This window comes from Anas platyrhynchos, chromosome 3 (assembly GCF_047663525.1).
Source record: "Anas platyrhynchos isolate ZD024472 breed Pekin duck chromosome 3, IASCAAS_PekinDuck_T2T, whole genome shotgun sequence".
In the NCBI taxonomy this organism is placed as follows: Eukaryota; Metazoa; Chordata; class Aves; order Anseriformes; family Anatidae; genus Anas; species Anas platyrhynchos.
This window is the reverse complement of record NC_092589.1, coordinates 119121140-119144103: the sequence shown is the minus strand read 5'-3', so window position 1 is coordinate 119144103 and position 22964 is coordinate 119121140. Positions and strand designations below refer to the sequence as shown.

General features: G+C 53.7%; 1 protein-coding gene and 1 long non-coding RNA gene across 16 annotated transcripts in view; one reads left to right on the top strand and one right to left on the bottom strand.

The window, feature by feature from the left end:
- LOC119716509 (uncharacterized) overlaps window positions 1–22964 on the bottom strand; it is a 24978-nt gene extending 2014 nt beyond the window's left edge. The window contains exons 1-13 of one of the 15 annotated variants that reach the window (XR_011808632.1): window positions 21242–22945; window positions 20012–20200; window positions 18921–19059; window positions 16878–17057; window positions 14910–15293; window positions 14104–14207; window positions 13315–13459; window positions 11825–11950; window positions 9876–10118; window positions 8886–9046; window positions 3596–3770; window positions 1802–1936; window positions 1115–1434 (exon numbers count right to left, since the gene is read on the bottom strand). Coding sequence is in view for 1 of the 15 variants with exons in the window: in XM_072036603.1 (XP_071892704.1) it covers window positions 10093–10118; window positions 11698–11745; window positions 11825–11950; window positions 13315–13459; window positions 14104–14204; window positions 16878–16902 (471 nt within the window). In the remaining 14 variants the exon portion in view is untranslated. Of the gene's footprint in view, window positions 1–1114; window positions 1937–2027; window positions 2368–3595; window positions 3771–8885; window positions 9047–9875; window positions 10119–11697; window positions 11746–11824; window positions 11951–13314; window positions 13460–14103; window positions 14208–14909; window positions 15294–16877; window positions 17058–18160; window positions 19060–20011; window positions 20201–21241 lie in introns of those variants that run through there. The other 14 variants (XR_011808640.1, XR_011808642.1, XR_011808639.1 and 11 more) reach the window with 14 other exon arrangements.
- Window positions 10746–14628, top strand: LOC140002277 (uncharacterized). Its single transcript, XR_011808645.1, has 5 exons — window positions 10746–11013; window positions 11847–11942; window positions 12129–12195; window positions 13049–13100; window positions 14469–14628. It is a non-coding gene; the product is annotated as an uncharacterized lncRNA (long non-coding RNA).

The window sequence follows — 22964 nt, the reverse complement described above, 5'->3', positions numbered from 1 at the left end:
AGATTCAGCTCCGCTCGTAATGCACTTGGCTAATTGGATAATACTGCAGAGAGACGAGAGGATTTTCATGTGCCTTCCTGAAAGGATTTTTGATCGTTTCTGAGGGTTTTTTTTGTGTGTTAAAAAATATATTGATTGTTGCAGCCTGTGGGTGAGTGGCGTGATAGCTCCCATCAGAGTTGGTGTAACTTTGTCCTTTTTTGGCCATCCCGACGGCGAGACCAGGCACTGAAGAGGGAATAAACCAGAGCTATTCTGTAACCCTACCGAGCCGATCCCACTGAGAACTCCCTCTGTTTACTCATCTGCACTTAAAGACTTGTCAGTTTTATTCAGATGTCTACTTGCTCTGCGAAATACTTTCCTTAACCTACTTTTGATGTCTTTGAAGTATCATCTGCTTCACTAGTTTGAAGAGCACTAAAGCCCTCGTGCAGCCAATAGGCACTTAAGTGCTTACTTTTAAACCCATGAGCAGCTCCGTGAGGCACACGAGAATTGCTGCAGCTCGACAGATCTGTCAGTCCGTCTCCTTCACTCCTTTGTCTCCGACAGCGCTCCGACACCAGATCCCTGCTCCTACGCCTCCCTCTCCCTTCCCCCCCAGTGTGTTAAGGAAAGGAGAAGAGGGCTGCTGCCACGGCAGCAACTTCCCCACTCATTTGGGCTCCTACAACGCCGTGGGTGCCACCATGGGGCTGATAGCACCACGGCAAGCACCACCTTTCCCTTGTGTCCATCCCCATCCAGGGAGGCGCAACACCAAATCCATCCCATCGCCTAACCCCTAGGAGCAGTGCTGCACCTCAAAGCATGCGGTGGAAGGAGAAAAAACAACGTTTTTCCCCCCAAAAAAACATCATTGACCTCTGTTATGAATCATCCTGGGTGCTCTCGTTATCCCCCAAAGATGCCACAGCGAAATCCTGTGCGGTTAATTAGGTCCCTGCTTGTACCACAGCCTCCCGCAGAGGCAGATGCTTTAACCTGGATAACAGGCACCAGAAGTGATTAGAAATGCAAGAAAAAACAGGGGGAAGCAATCAAGGAGAGGAGAAAGAGGTAAAGGTGGTGCTTTAGGAGCACGATTTGCAGGGTACGCGGGAAGCGGTCGTTAAATGGGATGACTTCTTTGTCATATCAAATCAGCCACGTACAGAGGGGAAATGGGCGCCCTTGTCACAACCTGAAATTTACAGATCACGAAAAAAACCATTCTCCATTCTGTCCTCCACAGGTAGCACAGAGGGATGAGGAGCCATGGCACATTCACGTCGTTTTCCTCTGCTTTGGTTGCTTTCCATGGATCCCTGACACTGTTATGGTTTGGGGTGCTGGCACCCGATTTTTGACTTCATGAGGGTCCTGTGTGGGGGTAATAATTGATAACAACCTGGCTCGGAGAGGTTGTCCGTGTTCTGGCTGGTCAAACTCCTGTAAATGAGATGAATTTTAAGGGGGCTTGGGTTTCTGAGTGACCTGAGCAGGGAGAACACCACCCCCCGAGGTTAAACCAAACGTGAAATCCCAGAGCGGAGTGGAAACAGAAAGCAGGAATGAGACGTGCTGGGATCACAGCCCTTTTCTTTTGGATCCTTCCTGAGACAGGAGAAACCTTTCAGCAATGCAAGGCTTCCCCTCAGTGGCAACAAGGCAGCAGGGTGTCCCGCTCTTCCACCCCACGCACACACAATAATTTCCTTTTTCTCAGAGGCAAAGTCCAGTCAAAACGTGGCCCTGGAGTAAAGGAAATATTTACAGCACAGGCTACAGGCTGGGCTGGGTGTAACGGTGTACTCACTGCGAGAGGCCGAAGCAATCCTGCTTTAGGAGCCCCAAGTTTTTAACTCCTTCGGCAGAGAAACTCCAAGCGACAGCTGCCGAAATTCGCAGGTGCCACACAGCAGTGCCAGGCAGGTTTAGGGATCAAAGGAGGCTTTAACAGCGTCGTGTTGGGGTCACAGAATAAGGAAAAAGCATGAGAAATGACTATTTTCTTTTACAAGAAACAGGATAATGTTAGCATCACCGATGCTTGGACCCAACTACAGCTGTTGAGGCTGCTGACGGCACGGGAGGCTCTCCCAGTAATGATCTCATAGCACAAAAATACTCTCATCATAAACATATATTATCTAAAAACTGGTGTCCAGGTTGATTTAAGAACCCGATCCTGGAAATGAAGTAGGACCACGATATTCGGAGCCATGGGAGCTGAGATGATGCATAGGGAAAGGGTGGCTGCCAAATCACGCCTGTACGGGCAGGCTGCACTCGCGTTACCCCAAAAGATTTCCCAGTCGCTATGGTTACTCGATATTACAGCTCAATAGATTGGGAACGTGAACTGATAGCTCTGGAAATACACTGCGGGGGGGGGAAAAAAGAAATGGGATTAAATGAAATGCAAGCCTGACAAATCTGGTGCTCCTAATGAGGCGGTAATAACGGGGCAGGTTGAGATTGTTGGTGTGGGACACCGCGATGGGAGCTCGGTGTGTGCTGGGGTCACCTCAAACAGCTGCCCCCACGCGTAATGCCCCTTGTGCACATGTCGAAGGGGTGAAATACACACCAAGCTGCCTCGTGTGGGACCCCTGGAGTAAAACCAGGGCTGAGTCACAGCGAGAAATCTTTTGATGAAGCTCGAAATTCAGCAGGCTTGGCAAAAGCTGGTCACCCCGAGCCACAGCGGTGCTGCAGGTGGCTCAGCACCCTGGCATTGCTCTCTACGGGCCTCAACATCAGCCTCTGCTCTAAAAAAATGCCACAGGATTTGTTTTATCCGGTCATCTCCTGGCTTTCTGCTCCCTAAAGTAGCTAACAGCACGTTTATCACCCTGATAAATGTGCTGATATGCATCATCGCCTGAGCATCCTATCCTTCCTGCTCCTTCCCCAATCAGGTTTTTAATCAGTGCGTTAAAAACTAGACCCACGGCAGAGTTACACATTGCTATAACGTCAGATGAAAGGTGAAAACCCGAGGTTTATTTGCACTTTTTGCCTCCTAGCCACATTTTGGGGCAGGACTGCAGCTACTGCCCTGCTGCTGGCTCCAGCTGTGCCATATCCCAAGTTCCTACAGCCTGGCTGCTGATGGGACATCAAGGGGAAGGGGAAAACCACGACAGGACGATGGGGAAAGAGGGAAGGAGAGACCTCAGTGGTGCAGAAAGCACCACTAGATGTCTACAAAGTGGGAAAACTGAATTTCTTTCCCATAGGGGTGCTGCACGGGTGGATTTGGGAATGAGCAGGAGGCATTCGGGTGCTGTGCTGGTGGAGACGTGGTGGACACAGGGAGAAACACGAAGGCTTAAAGGTCAGGCGGAGAAGACGTGTCTCGCCGAGAGCACTTTAAAGAAGCAGAGGGAAGGAAACTGCTCCGAAGAAAACACATTAAATGCGAAAAATTGCAACAACAACAAAAGCGGAGAATAGGAAGAGAAAAAAAGAAGGAAAGCCCAGAGGGGCCATAAAGCAATTCTTTGTTTTTATGGAGAGTTTTCCACTTCTTCATTCAATTTGCTTGAATGCAAGCTTTATTAGTGGTTTTGGCCCTGCCCTTGCAAACAAATCGGGCGGCACTTACCACCACCAGCCCGGGAGGAGGTGAGATGCTTTGGGAAGTCACGCATCGTCTTCTTTCTCCTTGGGAAAAGCTGGCTGGGGTAACCCCGCTGATGGGGAAATCGATTGGCTGTCGATTGGCTTCTTAGAAAGCGCACTCTTGTCCTGGATGGGCCTCCTTGGCAGGGCTGGCTCTGCTGAAAAGACAAAGAAATGCTGAAAAGTCAAAGAAATGCTGTAAAAAAAAAAGGCTGGTGCGCTCCCGCTACTGACACAGCACCTCCGCACGTTGACATCACTTAAAAAATAAAAATTAAGTGGAGCACAACACAGCAGATAAAATTTGGGTTATAAAACCAACACCATACAGCTGGAAACGTCCCTACATTGTTAAATATTTGCCCCAAAGTCTTGTGCAGCCATTAAAGCATCTCTATGAAGACACTTTGGGGTAATCCCAAATTTTGGTGCCGGAGAATTACGCCAGAGGAAGCCACCAGAATTGAAATTGGAGGGTTTGGGTCATCAGGGCTTTGTCGTGGCCAACCCTGTGCATGTCCGTGTGCCCTCTGCAAGGGAAGAGGTTGTCCTCATGGTGTTGGCTTGTTGTAAAGGGCTGGGGGATGCACTCACGGAATTCGGGCAGGTTTTGTGTTGGAAGGACTGCAAAGTGTGGTTTGTTTTTGCACGGCGCTTTAAGATCCTGGCAGAGAAGTGAAAGGCGATGAGAAAACACGTGGCTCTGCAGCACTGCTTTGTAGCTCTGGGAAGAAACTTTCCCGTGTGCCGGTGCTTCTCCCCGACACCTCTCACCTTCTTCCTTGTTGGTTTCCCTTTTTTTTTTAAACAAAACTCAACCTCCCCATTCCCGCAGAGGCTTCATTTCTCATCCTCGTACTTGATCTTCCACATCAGAGAAGCGCTGCTGCTGCAGCCACGCAGCCCTCGCTCTGCCCATGCAGATGACAAATTAATCTAACATTTCACGTCCCAGAAATACTCCCTATTTCTCCCTTCCCTTTTGTTCTCTCCGTTGCTGTGCTTCTCCAGCGGTGAGGCTGGCCTCCCCGGGGAAGCTCCGTTTTCTTCCCGGAGAGACCGCAGCGAGTCCAAGGGCAGCGAAAAATGGGATCTGATTTTCTTGCTGGCTTCGTGATTTTCATTTAGGATTCAGCGAACGCGAGAGCCATCTGCTCTGTATGAAATATCCAATAATAGTTCTCCAGTTGCTGAATTCGAAGTGGAGACAAGCCAGGGAGGGAGGCAGAGCGCCTGGCTTGCCTCAGAGCTCCTCTGCAAGCACACGCAGCCGTGGCTTTGCCACCTGATTGCAGCGGCGTTGCCAAGAGGATGGGCGACTTGAAGACGGGACTGGGGGTCAGAGGAACAGGACTTTCAGTTTTCCCCCTCTTAGTACTGCTTTGTTTAGTGGGTGCATGGTGGCATGGTGCCCTACAAGCCCTAAAATCGCAGTGTTTGCTTGCCCAAGTGCTGGTTCTCCGCCCCTGGAGCCAACCAGGTGATCTTTAAGGTCCTCTCCAACCCAAACCATTCCAGGACTCCAGGATTACCTACGTTATCAAACCTTCTGGCACTGGGAACAGGTTCAGGTGCTAAAACCCCATCCCTAAGATCCAAGTCGATGCACGACGAGAGATACAGAAATCCCGGCAGCAGGAAGCTCCGTGTACAAAAGCCATTTTCAGCTTTTCCTGCCCAAATCCTCTTCGTTTCCCTGCAGCTAACGGCAGTGCAGCACACGTGGCGTTTCCGAGTCCAACGCATGGATCTGCTCTTTGCCTTGTGCCATTTTCACCGAGTTTTGCTGCTTTGCTTCAAGTTCCTCGATTTCCCTTCCTTCCTTTGAAGCGAACACTGCGTTACCTGCAGAATTACCTGGAGGTGCTGATATTTAAGGTGTTGGTTTAGTGCTGCCAGGCTGCACAAGTGGGAAAAAAACAAAGCTTCGCCCAAGCTGCTCTTTGGGACCATCTACATTTAACATCATCAGTCTGGGACCATCTCTGCTGCTCGGCAGACCTCACCCAGACAGGATTTTAACATTTATTAATGCAAAACTCACGAGTAGGGGTGCTGTGCTGATAGAAAAGGCTCTGTACTGATGTGATTTCGGCTCATCAGCCAACCTATATTAGCAAGATCTCCAGGAGCTCGTAGTTCACAAGTCAGTGCTCTCAGCATCACACAGATCACACACCTCGATGTTTTCCTAAGACAAGGGGCTGAGTGTCTTTGGGTTTTACAGCCCAGGTATATTTGCTGCAGGTGGGTGTTTGTAAAATGCTTAAAAAATGCCCAAATCCCTCAGGATTTGGCTGCCCAAATCCCTCAGCCTTGGCTGCCTCCACAGGGTTGGTCTTGGGGGGATGGCAAGCAGACAGCACGACCTCACAGCAACCCTAACGGGGGAATTTCCACTGGGTTTGGGGGGTTTGTTCCTCGAGGGGGTAAAAAACAGGCTGGGGGCTTGATGCTAAGAGGTGGAAGACAAGGAGATTGTCCTTTCACATCACCTAACGAATATCATGGTTAAAGGAGGCGAGAGGGGTCAGCACAACTCCTTTTTCCTTATCCCAGGCTTTCGGGATGCTCCTTGGGGCCCTAAGAAGAAAGACAGATGCGTAATGTCCTGATTTGCCCTCACAACCTGGTGTAGAAAGGGGGATCATTTTATTTACCTTTCCCATAAAGATGTGGCGAGGGCGAGCGGTTTCGATCCAGTCGCAGAAAAAAAGTGTGAAGTGTCACTATCGATGAATTCCCCTCTTCTAACAGCAAGTTTTAAATGAGAATTAGATGTGAAAAGGTGCCACTCCCACTATTAATTTCTTCTCTGCGCTGTTCCCTTTCCTCTTTTATTCCGCCTCATTTTCAGTCCCTTGCCAACGGATCCTTGGCAGCTCTCATAAAGGCAATTATCATTTTTAGCGAGGTTTTTTGCAGGATTATTTCTTGATTCTGGAGCCTCTTTCGCCCCGCGCTGCCCTCCAGCCTGCCCCAGCTCTGCCAGCCGCATCACGTGCCCCGTGGCGCTGCTGGGGCTCGGAAAAACCTGGAAACTTGGAAAATTTGGAAAGCCCGGGTGTGTTTGTGATTGTTGGGGGCTTGGAAGCGACCTGAGGCATCGCTTGAGGATGCTGCGTGCCCCGGCTGCACGCCGTGTTCAAGGCTCCCAGCGGGCACCTCTGTACCCAGCTGCTGAGCAAAAATCCCCTCCCCGTTCCCATTTTTCCGTTGCAAAAAGGCCTGGAAATAGGGATGTAAGAGTGAAAAGTCGAGACCCTTTGGGATTCCCTTCTCCGGGAGGCTCCAGAGCCGGGTGGGATGCTGAGCTCCGGCGCCACCGATGGGGATGCGCTCGCTGCGTGCCTCGGCGACGCTGCAGCTGTTCCTAATTGGGCCACATGTGCCTCATCCCTCCCCAAAAACCAGCCTGCTGTGTGGCTCTGCCTCCCTCTTTCTCCTCTTCCTCCTCCTCTTCCTCCTCCTGCTGTGATCTCGGAGCAGACGGAGCGGAGCCGAGCTGGCGTGGGACACCAAGGAGCAGGCGCAGCCGCTGCGACCCCGCTGCCGGGCTCGCTGTTCCTTTGGTGAGGACGGGGCTCCCTTCATCCTGCCGGGCGCTGCTGGTGCCATACAGCGCTGCATTTTTTCCACTTGAGATCAATACCGCAGCCCCACGGTCGCTTTTAACGGCCCTGCCGCCGTGGGGGCTTCCCCAGGCGGCGTTTGGAGAATGACACGAAGCGGTTTGGTGGCCCCAGCGCTGTGTCCACAGCCCTGGCACTTCTTTTCCCCTTTCCCCATGCCATCATCTCATCCTCCGTGCCATCATCTCGTCCTCCGTGCCATCATCTCATCCCCTGTGCCATCATCTCATCCTCCTTGCCATCCTTTCGTCCTCCGTGCCATCCTCTTCGGGCAGGAGTCCTGCCAACAGTTTATTTTATTACATTCCGCCGTGCGAAAAAAAAAATAAAAAGCTCTTGGCAAGAAATCTGACCACTCGGAACTTATTTGTTGCTCTTTTTTTTTTTCTGCTTTAACAATTCTGCATTGTTTGGGGCTGTTGCGCTCCCTCGGAGTCTCAGGTTTCGTGCATTCATTTGCTCTTGTCTTGTCAGAGCTGTCTGCCTGGCTCCTCGCACGCACGCTCTCCAGTCTCCAAGCCATTCTTTTTCACTTTACGCCCCTCTGCTGCCAGCTCCAGCTCGCTTTAAGCATGCTGTGGATTTGGTTTCTGCACTTTGGCTTCCCAAAAAAGGGAGGGAAATGCCTAAATATGCCATCTGGGGGGCAAAACTCCCGGCCAGTTTTGCGATGGCTCCTGAACACTGAACGAACCTGAAGGAGCCGGGGTTGTGGCTGGGCTCTGCTCTCAGTTGTGCATGCAAAAATCCGGATCAAGTCCCCAGCAGCACGAAGAAGCACCGATTCCTGCTGATTCCTGCAGATTCCTGCTGATTCCTGATAATTTCTGATTATTTCTGCTGCTCAAAACGAGAGCAGAGCTCGGATTTTGCCCCTTGGTTTCACACAGCAGTGAATTACACGCACAAACATCTTCCTGCCCGCAGGAACGCTCAGCATCCTCGTTCCCACGAGTGCAGGGGACGATGCCCCAAACCAGGGAAGCATTACCCTTGCTGGTGGGGATGTGGCCATCGGGTTTTGCTCCAGTTCCCCCAACGCAGTGAGACTGGCCATAAAACACAGTGGGAATTTCTCTGTCGTGGTCCAATCGATGCTGCTCCCAGGTGATGGGCAACCCCACTCTCTGCTCTTCTCGGCTATAAAACACCTCATATAAAACCATCAGGCTGTCTCACAGGATCTTTACTACTTGGTCTTGGTCTTTTTGGAATACTTTTTTTCATTTTTTCCTACCAAAAACCATCAGCACCCATTCATCTGTTATTGATCAGCATCTTTCAGAGCAGAGCGCTGCTGCGCAAGGGGCTCAGCAGCTTGCTTCTCCTCCTGGTTCTGCCCTGAACAGCTCTGCTGTGGGCTTCCTGCAGACCATGGCTTAAAAATCCCAAAATTTTCAGCATTTTTGTGCCCCTTTGCATTTTGAGATGCAGTTAAGGATGTTATGGTGAAGCCCAGCAGCTGGTGGTGGAGCCAGGCTCTTCCCAGCCCTTCATCTGGGCACAAATACTCCTCCTGTCTGTAACTGGGAGGATTCAGTGTCATTTATCCCCAAATTCTCTGATGCTTGGGACATTTGTGGAGGGAAAAGAAAGATCCTGTAGGAAAATATAAGATCTGATGGCCTGGCGTTCACTTGCCTGCCTTTTCTGCGTGTCTGAAGTTTTCTGAGAGCAGCCTCATTTGAAATTCTCCTTAACTCAACCCTGTTCAATTCCAATCCATTTGCTGCGTGGTTCATTCAGCTTTCAATTATTCACACGTTTAATCACTGCGTTTTAGTGCCCAGCGTGGTGAGGACCTGAAAGTCGGAAAGAAACGGGCTGTGTTAGAACTATTTACAGTTTGGCATTTAAAAGCAGAAGCAAACCCATGGGTTCCTTCTGAATTTGCAGCACCAAAAGGGAGGACCTGCACGCGCCTCGTGTCGACCCAAAGCAAAGGAAGGAGCCTGAAAATGTCTCATTCACCAGGACCCATGTATGTCTGCGTGCATGTGGGCTTGTGTTTAAAGAAAAAAGGAAACATGGAAATATCTGTGTTGTATGTGTGTATCGTCGGTCAGAAATGGCCAAAGAAAAGGTGCAAAAATCAAACTGTCTTTGCCATATATGGTGCCTCGTAAAATTCTGTTAAAATCTATGAAATAAATAAGGTTGTGTGAAATAAATGCAAGTTCTGTTAGACAAATGCTTCAGGAAGAAACCCCTGAAACCACAATCGAAAACTGGCCCGTGGAATTAATGAGGGAAGGACTGTGAGGATGCAGCGGGCTGTTGTCCCCGTGCTGCAGGGCCTGGGCTCTGGGTTGCTCGCAGCAAAACCTCCCTTGGAGGGGAAAAAAGAGAAAAAATGGAGCTTTTTGACGGTTTTAAATGCAGGTGAGCAGCTCTCGGGCACGATGCTTTTAAGGTAACCCCATACAAAAGCCGTAAGGGTGGAAATGGGGAGGAGGAGACCCGGCCATGCGGCCCGGCAGCGCCGCGCAGAACGCCGCCTCCGTTTCTGGGCCTCGTGGAAAATTTTAAAAGTCATGAAATTTTTAAGTAAGGACGTCAGAATGGCACATCAGCTCCCGAGGGCTTAAAATAGGGCGACAAATGACTGCCGGAGACACGTGGCTTAATTACCAGAGGCAGCAGGCCGGGATCGTCAAGTGTCACCGCTTCTCCTGGGTCTGGAGGGTGCGGGACGGGGCTCAGGGTGCCGAAATCTTTGGGCTGCTTTTCCACCCCGAGGTGCTCGGGGTTGGAAGGAGCTGGCGAGGAGGCAGTGATGTCTGCAGGTGGGATAGCTCCGTGTCTTCTCCGGGTGTTCTTCTTGCACGGAGCACTTCGTCTTGCCCTCCTACCGCATCTTTCGCAGCCTGGTTTCTGTAAGAGCAATATTTCGGTGGGTTTTTAGCACCCCTGAGCTCCCTCAGCCCGTCGCTTGCCCAAATTCTAGAGAAATTCTAGGAGTTTAAGTCCTACCCATTTCCAGAACCAGGCGGAGAAGCTGTGGTTTCACAAAGAGCTTTTGTAAAGCAATTTGGCAGCGAGGAGGCTTCGCCCACATGGGAATCGCCCGTCAAGCGTTTGGCTGAAAATCGCAGATTTGCACCCAAAAATGGCCCCAGGAAGGAGTCGGGGCTGAACTCCTGGGTCGTGCTGCCCTCTGCAGAACACGCGGGCGCCGTCCAGGCGGGCTCACAAGGAGAAAAATGTCCCTGGTGCTGCTGGGGGCGATGTAAAAGGGTTTTGGGGGCTGCCCCAGCCCAACGGGGCAGGGGGCTGGATGCAAGCCCGTGGCCAAAAAGTTTTTTGTTTTTTTTTGGAGCCGGGCTGCGTTGGCTTGTCCAGCGCTTTGGGTTGGGTTTTGGGGCTCTCCCGTGGGAGGACGGGGGTGAGGGAGAACCACAGAGGGTGAAAATACCCATCTTTTTCCCTAATTTGATGCCACTATGTGGTATGGGGTTGAATAGGAGGGAAGGGAAGGGATCCGGGATGGAGGAGGGTCCGCAGTGACCAAATCCAGGATATTTTGGGATCCAGGAAGGACAGGGTCCACAGCACTTGGGGTGGGGGCTCAGGACCCTTTTGGGGTGCCAGTTTAGGGTCTGGGGGCTCCCAGTGCACACCCACAGCAGCCGACAGCGTGCAGCGGGGCCGGGCGAGGCGCAGGAGGCCAACAGGGCGCGGCGGGTGCCACCCACAGCTCCCGGCCAAAGTTGAGCCGAGCGAGCAGCCGGCGACACCCGCGGCACCCCGGGGGTCCCACAGCACCCAGGTGAGCAGATTTGCACCCCCGGGGGGGGCACAGGGGGTGTCCAAAGCTTTGGGGTGCCCCAGGTTGGGTTATGGGGGGCTGAAGGTATTTTAGGGTCGAGCCCGGCACGCAGCTGGGGAAATTGAGGTAAGGTGGGAGGTGGCGGGCACCCCTGGGTGCCCCAGGGTGAGGCTGGAGGGATAATTTGGGGTGCCCCCCTCCCCACTTTGGGCACGGGGGGGGCAGGACGGCGCTGCCAGCACCCAGGAAGGGCTGGGGCAGGGCTGGCAGAGCGGGCTCAGCCTGTTCGGCAGCTCCCGGCCCCATTTGTTGGGCTCCCATCCCAAAAACTTCCCTGCTGGGGGGGCCCCGAGTGAATGCTGGGCAAGGCTGCGGTGGGATGTGGGGCTGGGATTTGGGGGAGGATGGGAATGGGGTCGATAGAGAGGGAGGGGAAGCCTTGTGGGGTCGGAGGAGCCCTGCAGGGGCGCAGTGGGGATGCAAAAGGGGATGCAGCCCCTTCCCCAACCCATTTTCCCCTCCCTGTTTATCATTGTAACGGGGAGAGGAGCCCCTAAACGTGGGATTTTGGGGCAAAACCGAAAGTTGTGGGGCGAGCCGGGGTGTGCCAGCAAGCCGGGACAGGGCACGGCTTCCTGGAGCCCGAGGGCAGCCGGGTGGCAGCGCTGGATGTCCCCAGCCCACCCCAAATCCTCCGCGGGCCGAGCCAGTGGGGATAGGAGGATGGAAATCCTACAAAAAAAATACAGGAAATGCTTGGGGGGTGCTCCCCACCCCGTAAGCACCCCCAGACCCCAAAGCCAAGCCTGACCTGTGCTCCTCGTTCCCCTCAGCTCCTCTTCCATGGCCCCGCTGTCACCGTGGGGTTTGGCCATCGCCGTCCCCGGGGGGCTGCTGCTGCTGCTGCTCCTCTGCTCCTTTTTCCCCAGGTAGGTGCCTCGGGGAAGGATTTTGGGAAGCCTGTTATAAACCCATCCATTTAAACCTCCCACCCCATACCCAAATCCCTCCCGAAGCGGTGAGGAGTTGGTTGTCCCCCTTTTTTTTTTTTTTTGGCCCGGGGTGGCCCCGAAGGTGGCCACGGGGCCGTTGATGGTGGCCACATCCTTCCGCAGGGCGAGCGGGCGCTGCTCCAGCCGGGCCACCGGGACAACGGAGCCGAACCCCGGGGTGCTGAGCGTGGTGAGGCCCTGGGGGGGCTTCGTCGTGACCCCCTTGTCCCCTCTGTGTCCCCTTTGTCCCCTCCGTGTCCCCTGTGTCCCCTTGTCCCATCCCCAAGCTCCGGTGACATCCCGTCCCCTCCATCCCTGGAGGAGAGAGCAGGCTGGCCAAAGGGACAGCGCCTCGTTCCCAGCCTCTTCGCGGCCCCAATGGACCAAATCTCCTCTTTTTTCCCCCAAAACGAAGGGTTGTTCGCAGGCGTCGCGACCCGCTGTCGCTGTCCCCGCTGCTGTCACACGGGCTTGGACAGCCCCCCAGCGACAGCTCGGGGAACGGCCCCCACATCCACCCCCCCACACATACCCCCCTCCCCATAAAAAAAACACCAAAAACCCCAAAAAAGCATCAGGGGGACCCGGGTGGGGACAGCAGCATCCCCCAGGGGGGGACCCGGCTTCATGGGGGGGTCAGAGAGGAGAGGTGAGGGGGGGACTGAGCCCAGCACAACCCAAAAATAAGGAGCAGGGGGGTGTGGGGATGGGGGGCTGTGGGGTGGGGGCACAAGGGGGGGGGTGGATGGACCCCTCCACGGTCCCGAGACCCGCAGAGAGCCCCAAAAGAGCGGGCACGAGTGGTGTGGGCATGAAACGAGGTTTTCTGGGGGGGATGCACAAATGTTGGGGGGGGTAAAAGCGTCGTGGGGGGTGCACGAGTGCAAGGGGGGATGCAAAAGGGTCTGGGGGGGTGCACGAGGGTCTGGGGGGTGCACGAGGGTCTGGGGGGGGCACGAGGGTCCTGGGGGGGGCACGAGGGCCTGGGGGAGTGCACGAGGGTCTGGGGGGGGTGCACGAGTGCCCGTTTGTTTCTGCTGCAGGTGAAGGTGCCCGAGCCAGGTCCCAGCGAGGGGGGAGCAGCGGTGGCAGCAGGTAGGGCACGGCGTGGGGACAAGGACAGGGCAGGGGACAGGCGGCCGTGGCTTTCTGCCACCCCCTTCCTGCTCCTTTAGGGTGAGAGGGGATCCTGGGGGTGCAGCCCCTCACGTTTGGGGAGTTTGGGATCGAGCTGAGCGTGCACGCTGCGCCCCGGGGGTTGAAGGTGAGGCGGGCGCTGGGCCGTTAATGATTTTAATGATTTACTCACTTGATGAACTTGGAGGAGCCCCAGGGATCCCGCGGGACTTTGAGCCGGCCGCCGGCCCCGCGCAGCTCCCAAAAATTTCACCCCGGTAGCAAAACCCTCCAGGAGGTGCCCGTTCCTCCCCCAGGGGTTGTTTTTCAGCGTCGTTCTGCACGGGAATAAAAGGAGAAAACGTTAAAATAAAAACGTGAAAAGCTCCGAGGGGAGAAATCAGATCGCCAGGGCCCAGGCACCCCTCGCAGCACCCCAGGCAGCTCCTGGGCCTCGTGGGGACGGGGTCACATCAAGCAGCACCCCAGGACCCCGTTCCCACCCCTCCTGGCTGTGTTTCCCCTGTTTCGTTGGTGTAAGGCTGAGAAGGGAAACCCCAAATGTGATGCCCCGGCCCGTTGGGGTGCACAGGATGGGTGCTCACGTTGGGATGCCCACTTTGGGGTGCTCATATTAGGGTGCTCATATTGGGATGCTCATTTTGGGATGCTCACCTTAGGATGCTCACTTTGGGGCACTTATTTTGGGATTTTATTGGAGTGCTCACACTGGGATTGCCCCATTGGGATGCCCAAACTGGGGGTGTCCCTATGGGGGCGCCCCCCTTGGGATGCTCCCATTGGGGTTTCCCCCTTGGGATGCTCACGGGGCACCAGGACACCGAGGCACCGGCCTGGATCCGACCCTACAACACAACCCAGCCCCGGACCCTGCCCTGCACCTCTCCACCCCCACCGGGGTCCCGCTCCCCAAACCCCACATCCCTACAGCTTGAAAGTAGGAAGAGAAACACCAGCTCACGTGCACCAAAACATCTCCCAGAGCCTCCTTCTCCTTTCGAGCGAACCACGGGGCTCGGCACCGCGCTCTGCCAGCTCCAGCCGCTGCCAGCTTGGAGCCTCCTGCTAAAATAAATATTTGAGAGGCGCAGGAAGGCGGCTCCGGGCACCCCACAGCCCCCATCAGCAGCCCCGGGACGCTCGCCTGGGTTTGCCTTTGCTTTCTGTTTCAGCTCTTGTAAAAAAGCAAAGAGCTGGGGGGGGAAATATGGGTGTTGGCATGCGGGGGAAACCCCTCCAGAGTTCTCATTTCGTCACGTTTAATCGTTAATATTTTATCCCCAAATTAGCGGGGTGCCCCCTCGCTCAACCTCTCCTTCCCTACAGGCAGCAAGACAAATGGCACCGCTGGGGGGGACCCGGGTGGCCTCGTGGGGCCACCTCCCGGCTCCCCCACGAGGACCCCGGATTTTCTGCGGCACCGCCAGCTCCCGCTCGTCCCCGGGGAGCCCCAAACGCCCGCGGTGGAGCCGGCGGGGGAAGGCGAGGGGCCCATCTACGAAAGCATCCGCTACAAAGCCAGGAAGCTCAGTGGCATGCTGAGGAAGCCCTGCGGTGCCACGGGGGATTTTGGGGACGTTGGGGACATTGGGGACAACCCCTGTGGGGATTCTAGGGACATTGGGGACGACCCCAAGCAGGGTTTGCTCGTCCAGGAGGAGCCGTGCGGTGAGGGCAGCCCCTGCCCCGTGTACGCCCGCGTGCGCAAAGCGCCCCGCGCACCGCAGCGCTCACAGCCCCACAACCCCGAGCCCGAGGAAGAGGCACCTCCAGCGCTGCCCGAGAAACTTTTTGATGACTTGCAGGATGACACGGAGGTATTTCGGACGAAGTTTTGAGCCTGGGGGGCTCGGGAAAGGTTTGTGGTGGGGTTTTGATCGCTCCAGGCAGGCGTGGAGCAGCTCCTGGGACTGGTGGGGCACTGGGTGCCCTGTGGGGTGGATTTGGTTTGGGTGATGGGTGCCACAGGGAAGGGCATCACCCCAAAAAAAAAACAAAAAACAGTGGCATCGGCTCGGTGCTGCCTGCAACGGCACGGAATGCAGGAGGGAAAGGTGTGGCTGCTTCCTGGAGAAGCTGAGGACACGGCGATGCCATCCGGCAGGTGAAGGGGATGAGTTAATTCATCTTCTGCTCTCCGTGCACCTTTTTCTCTCTATAAACATCGAGAAAAAAAACACACTCTGGGTGTTTTCCTTCCCAGCAGCGACAGGTTGTGGATGGGGGGGATGCGTGAATTCACCCCCGTTGCTGTTTTAATCCCTCCCTGCTCCCCCCCAGGCCCTTCGGCAGGGCTCCACAGGGGAAGCAGCGCCGGGTTTTGCTCGACCCCAAGCGTGAGCTGCCCCGATAGGGACAGAACCCGGCTTATCTCCCCCCCGAGGGCCTGGCAGCAGCCCTGGGAGGCTGGGAGCAGCACACACAGAGAGCAGCAGCAGTTACGTGGAGCAGCTGAGATAACTCCTGTGAGCGCTGCCGGGATGTCCCCGCACATCTGCAACCCCTGCTCAGGGTCCTCCAAAGCCCGAGGCGTCCCCATGCCTTGCTCCAGAGGTTTTGCCCCCCTAACAAACGCCAAATTCCATCCCATGGGGATGCAGCACGGGTGATTTTGCATTTGCAAGCAGCTGTGGGTTTAAATTCCCCTTCCCAGAGGTGGCCAGCTTCTGCCCTGCATCCGAGCATCCAAGATCTGAGCTCCCCAGCATCCAAGCATCCGAGATCTGAGCATCCGAGCTTCCAAGAATCTGAATATCCAAGATCTGAGCATCCAAGATCCAAGATCTGAGCTTCCCAGCACCCAAGATCTGAGATCTGAGCATCCCAGCATCCTAGATCCAAGATCTGAGCTTCCCAGCACCCAAGATCTGAGATCTGAGCATCCCAGCATCCTAGATCCAAGATCTGAGCTTCCCAGCACCCAAGATCTGAGATCTGAGCATCCGAGGTCCAAACATTTGAGTATCTGAACACCCAAGCACCGAGCACCCACCCCGGGTGCTGACCCTTATCCCCCATCTCCCCATCCCTGGCTCTGCTCCATCCCCAGCAGCGCTGCTGCAGCCAAAGCCACGCTCCTGAGGCCACAGAACCCAAAACGTGCAGCTGAGCATCCAATTTTGGGCTGTACTGGCAAAAATCTCCAGCACCCGGCGCTGGCACCTTGCTTTCTGAGCACCAACGGCTCTGCTAAAGCAGAAGCTTTCCCTTCTCAGCCTGCGAGCCGAAATGGGAGTGGTAAAAAAGGAGAAGAAAGGCAAAAATAGTGCCCTAATCCTCTTTTCTTGGGGTTGCTTTGGAAGCAGTGATGATTCCTGCGGTGTCCGAGTCCTGCTGCCCACCCAGCACGTGAAGGAGCCACTCAGAGCTGTGTGAAGAGTGCATGTGAGCCAAAATTGGGTGAAATCCCCTTAAAAGAGATGAGGAAAGAGGAAACACCACTCAAACAATCAGCTGGAGCACTGCGGGGTCAGCGCTGTGCAGAAAGGCGCCGAGAGGCTGGGACTGGGGCAGGCGGCGAGCGCCGAGGGATTGCTCAATTTTAGCAGAGTTTGGCAAAAAAAAATCCTCCCAAAGGCTCAGAGCAAGCTGCTGGGGCTGGCTCGGGTCTGTCCCAACTTGGGCCACGTCTCCCATGGTCACTGGGTGATACTGGGAAGAAATGAGGGGGCAGAAGGATCTGTGGAGCCCCTGCAATTATTGGGGCCGTGTGTGTTGGGAACAGGAAGGGCAAACCTGCCTGGAAGAGGGTTTTCTTCATCGGAGTCTGCTGGAACCGTTCGGTTTTGGCTTCTCCAGATTTGATTGGTGTTCTTAGAGCAGCAAAAATGGGATTTCCCCGGTCTGTAGCTGAATTGGGATGGGAAATCACGCAGGGTTCCCCTTCTCTGCCATCCCTCTGGGCAACCAAAGCATCTGTCATAAAAAGAGAAAAAAAGTTTCACAAAACTTCAAATGTTTCTGTGAAAAACGAGCAGAAGGAGAAAAAAAACAGAACAAGTTGTACATCCTCTGCAGCATCTCACCCCAAATCCATGGCACATGACCTGAGGAAGGCACAAGAGCCCCAGCAGCAGGCAGAAATGCTGCAGGGAGCTGGCAGCCTGCTGGGACACCCAGGAGACCCCACCAAAGCCAAGGGCAGGCGGTTTGGGGAATATTCTCCCTATTTTGCTGCCCAAAAGATGCAACCCAGGCAGGGGGAGGGCGGCGTGAGCTTTTGAAGCTCCCCAGGGAAGGAGCGAAGCCATTTGGGGTGGCGTGCAGAAGGGGGAAGGCCGGGAGGACCTTACAAACACCGGTGCCACCAAAGGGATGGGGGCAGAGGAAGAGATCCCACCCCAAAAACACCGTGGGTGGGAAAAGCAAACAGGCAGCAGGCTACGGCTGGGCTGGCATCACCAGCGGGCGGCAGGTGCTATGCCAAAGGACAAGGCTGTTAATTATTAATTTTCTCTGCTGAATGGAGAGGAGGGGAAGAGCCAGGGCTGGCTGGGGAACGAGCCCGGGGCTGCGGGGACAGGCAGGTTGGGGTTTACACGGACAGGCCTGAGAATAAATGCCTGAGATCCCAAAAAGCTGCACCCTGCACCCCAGATCTTCATTACGCTCCCCAAAGATGATAATTTCCCCCAAAATGGCCCTGCTGGGCTGCCCACCCCGGCCATAGAGGAGCTCCAGCTCATTTCCATCAGCCTGATCTACGGCACAGCCCCCGGTGCCTCGTTTTTTTTCCTTAGGAGCGACACATTTCAGCAGCTTGGATCCGCTCAGCTTCCAAAATTGGCCAAGATTTTAGATGCAAGAGGAAAAAATAACAAGGTACGCTTGGCAGAGGACCTGCGTATGAAAGGGTACTCGAGAATTTGTTGAAGCTGGGTAGGTGCCACGAAGGGAAGAGCAGTGCTGGGAGTGAAAGCAAAGAGTTAAAGGGAAAGGAGAGGGGAAAAAAAAAAAAAAAAAGCAAACAGGCCAGTTAAAAAAAAAAGCATAAGGAGGCAAAGAGCAGAAAAGGAAACCTCGTGAGTGTCTCTTCCCCTCTTGGCTTCTCCCGGCCGCGGGGAGGGGAGGCTGTGCTGTGCCAGCGCACCCAAAACAGCCGGGAATTTCCAGCGGCACCACCGAGCAGAGGAGCCACGAGCTGGAAATCCGCGGTGCCAAAAATAAAAAAGGGGAGGTGAGGGAGCACCGAGAGGCAGCGTGGGTCCAAAACGCAGCCAGGCTTTCATTTTAGGAGCGGGGATGGTGGAGGGATAACCATCTGCTGCCACAGCAGCCCCGAGTGTGCAACACCCCGGCGTCGGGCGTGCCAGGACGGGGAACTGCGCGAGCTCTGAGTGCGAGGCTGTTTGTGCAACCACAGACACGTTCGGTGGCTTTTTCTTGACCCCAGTGGGTTGGTTTGTTTTTTTTTCAGGCTCTCAGGGAGCGCTCGCATCACATTTCCAAACGTTTTCCTGCTTCCAGCAGGATAAGGCACCGAGGTTTTTTGATTCGTGAGCTGCGTCCGCCTGGAGAGATGCGCCCGGCTGCGCTGTGTGGGACAAAACCTGGCCAAAAACTGTCCCTTTTGGTGAAAACCCAGCTCTAAAAATCCCTGGTGACACCTCCAGCAAGGGCAAGCAGCCAGGAAGCCCACTGCTGCGCTCTGCGTGGCCAACAAGCCGGGCTCCCTTCATTTTTAAACAACCCCCACATCCCAAAAAGAAAAAAGGGATTTGTTTTAAGTCGTGCTTGCAGCAGCAACGGGTTCCTTTTGAGGTTTGTCTTCTCAGGCACCTCCAAACGTCCTGCGCAGCAGCCAGCCTGCTCCCACGTGGAGTTGTTGTCAAAAGTGCTTCAAACTGCATGAGGCTGGGAGCACCAGCTCTGGTGTCAGCACTGTAATGGGCACAGTGAAGTAACTGCCTTGCTCGAGCTGAAAAAAAACATTAAAAAAATTAAAACTCCCTAAGGGAGAGCAAAAAGAACAGCAGCCGTAGAAGAAACCCTCATCACAGCAGTGGCATGCAAGATCCTCATCATCTGATGGCCCAATTAAAGCTTTTTGGGAGAAATTAAATTTAATTTCAGGAGAAATTAAAGCATCAGGAGAAATTAAGACCCTGCAAAACCAAGACAAGAGAGGCAGGTGCCCCAAATCGGTGCACTTACAGGAGAGGGGGCTCGGGCACGGCTTCCCCTCACTGCTTTTGGCTCGCCAGAAGCTGCACTGAGGAGGGAAATCCCTCTGCGTGCTCGTGACAAAAGCCCTCCCAGCCTGCACGAAGTGGTTTGGGAAGCCTCGCTTCGAGGAGGCAATTAGCAGAAGGTCCCGTTGAGACATGATTGATTTAATCGTGGGATCGCTCGCGTTTTTCAAGGCAGGAACACGCCCGGGTGCCTCCTGAGCAGGAGGCACACGTGGAAAATGTTCAGGACAGTCACAGCCTTGCTCCTAGAAGGCTTTGGGGATTTTTAAGAGCTGGTTATGGGAATGTACGACCCTGTTCCTGAGCAAGAGAAGGGAGCAGGAGATAAAGGATTTCTTTTTTGGGGCTAAAAAAAATCCACGTTATCTGGAAGTGGCCAGACTGGGTCTGGTTCTCAAGACCTCAGTGCTGGTAAACTCACTCACGTCGCTCCTGCCATTGAGGCCAATGCACCAAAAAATAAGAGAAACCCTCCCAAATCCTGATGGATTTTGTAAGGCCAGGATTTTGCCTAAAATCTCTAAGTGTGAGCGAAAACAGGAGGCATCTGGGTATCACGAGAGACCATTAGATCCAGGGTGATCCCTGGGCGGATCACCCCGGTGAGATGTGCCTTAGGGGAACGTCTGCAGACCCTTGAGTTGGGAACAAGGGTGAGAGCGAGGAGAAGCAGCAAACCTGCACGAGGCACCACAACATCCTTCAGAAAGACGAGTTTCTGTCCCAGGAAAAGCAGCTGAGAGCATCCAGAGCCGTGGAGGGAGCCTCTCAGGAAAACGTCGTGGTTTTCTCCAAGTGTGGCAGCTAGAAATGCACTTCAGTTTTCTCCTCCTCACGTTTCTTCCCCAAATCACTTGATCCCACGAGCTGAGGAGGTTAAAAAAATAAATAAATCACATTTCAATGGCTTGCAACAAAACTTCAAGAATCACTTTAAGACTGAGACCTGGATATTTTTCACTCTGGACTTGCTCGGACCACAGCACACGTTGGTTCCTTTATAATATCAACGACATGGCAGGATTTGGTTCAAAATAATCAAAATAAATAAATAAAACAACTCCTGTTTGGTTGGTTAATTTGGTACTGGTGGCTTGGCCCCGCTTCATCTCGGACCAAAACACGACGACTGATATTAATAGACTCCAAATGTCAGTTAAGCAGTTTATCCTGAGCTTGTGTACTCAGAAATGAATAATCTCTTGAGGTTGAGGGCCAGAGGCCAAAGCGAAACGCCAGGCAGAGCAGCGGGTAGGTAAAACCCAGCCAAGCTCATTCAGCTGCCCGGCGCTGTTAGACTCAAGCTAAACATTTAATATTAAACTGAAATTAAAGCTGTGACTAACGACCGTCCCGTGGACAGGGTTTTGTATACAGGATTTTTCTTTCCATTGTGTTTTTTTTCCTCATTTTAAAGTGGTGCACGATAATTTTTAAAAACTGGGTAAGTTCACGCCGCATACATAGTGACAGGGGAACTCTGTACAAAGACAGTAAAACAGAAATTAGCAGATTTTAGGTCTTCCTACATACACCAGGCTCAGCCATCACATAATACTTTCAGCTGGAACTTCTCACTTAGGTGTTCGTGGAGATTCACCACGATTTCCTGACCGATTCCAAGAGAGCAGGATTTTGGGGACAGGAAAGGAAGCCTCTCTTGTAGGTAACTGGTTAATTTTTTTTTAGAAATCCTAGTGCAGGAATAAACAATTTCATGGAGGGCTGAGGTGACAACGTTCACGGGCAGGACAAAATCAGCCCAAATCCTCGTGCCCAGAACCAGGGAAAAGATCACACAGCCAGCGGGGTGATGGGATACAACAGTAGATGGGATTTAATGTCAATAAGTAACATCTTGGAAAAATTAATCATACACAGAGTTACAGGCTCTAACTCAGCTATTACCTCTCAGGGTTATTGTTAGCTTCAGCTGTTACCTCTCAGGAAAAAGAAATCTGGGGGTTGTCGTCGATAGCTCCAAGGAGAGCACTGGTTAAAACTCAGCAGCAGCCAAATCCAGCGTTGGCAGCTCGTCTGGAAGGAACAAAAACCAAAATAGCAAACATTATTACGTTGCTGCTTAAATCTGTGCCATGTTCTGATGACACAGGGAGGAGTTACCCAAGCACCAGAGGGAGAAGTCAGCTCCCGCACGAGGAGACCAAAAAGCCGAGGACGTTCGCAAACTACGTGACCGGTGGGGCAGGCAGGGAGAAGCTGATAAAAAGCTCCTGAGTCATGGATACTGCGAGGAAGGCTAAGGAAGAGTTACACAGCACACGGTTAAGACAAAAGCTGGGGACACCGAAGAAATCCCAAGGCAAACAAGAGGAAGCAAGTTTTTCACATAGCGCTTCGGCCACAGGTGAACCTGCTGGGGCAGGATGTCGCGGGGAAGCAAGAGAATTAAAAGAGTTCAAAAGGGACTAAACAAATTAATGGATTCGGGGTATATTAGTGCTATTAAACACCAGAGGCTGATGTTCTTCAGATTAAAAGCGGGCCATTAGCTGCAGGGAAGCTCCCTGCCCTGCACGAAATGATCTCAGTGCTCAATTTCAAAGGCTGCTCTCGTGACACGCTCCCACCACCGGTGCTGCTGCACTCGCTCACGGCCTCAGCTGCGGTCAGGCAGGAGCAGCAGCTCCAAAGGCAGAGGTGGATCTTGTCTGGGGGCCAGGCACATCAACACCGTGATGAGATTTATGTGCCTGCACTGATCAGGTTTCATTTTATTGGTATAGAGAGGAATCAACTGCCCAGTACTACACATTTGGGCTGTTTAACTGCTAGATTATACACGCATACAGCCTCTATCTTACTATTAAACAGTGTGTAACACTACATCTATCCCAAAAGCTTAGATCAGAGTTTTAAAGCACTATTAATTCTCATTCTCTTCAGCCTGAGCTCTGGTTTAGCTTCTTCAGCTCCATTTCACCAAAGATTTAATCAGACCTCAGCCCCAAACCCTTTCAATAAAGGTACAATTAGTAAAATGAGAATGACTAAACCCAGAGAGAGAACATTGTGTGCGTTTTATATGAATGTATCTTGAAGGGTCAGAGTTTTCAAAGGCCTTTGAAGAACTGTGCTCAATTTAGGACAGGTATTTCAACAAGTCAACCAATTATTCACTCAAATTTATGCATTTTTTGATGGGTTGCAAGCCGTCCTTTAGAAGGGCGCTGCCTGACGCTGCCAGGACGCAGCTCCTGCCACAGCCACTGTGCCTCCTGAAAAGAACCAAGTGGAGAAATTTAAAATAAGCACATAAATAAGCAGATATCCTTCCCTCAACCTGGATTTTTCCCCTTTTTTAATGAAATAACCCAAACGCCGCCCGCACGGGGTGCTGAGGGCGAGCCCCCCTCAGCAGGGCCCTGAGGGGGGCTCGCCTCAAGAGCCCCTTCCCCGGCCCGGGAGCCGCTGTCCCCAGCCCGTCCCCCACCAGGCCACCGCCAAACCGGGCCAGGAGCCCGCAGAGGCCGAGCCGGGAGCCTTCAGCCCCGCCGCTCCCCTCACAGGCGGGCACCGAGCCGAGGCCTACAGGCGGCTGAGCAGAACGCGAACCCCCCGCCTCCTCCGCCCGCCCACCCCACACTGGCGCCTCACTCCGCCGCAACCC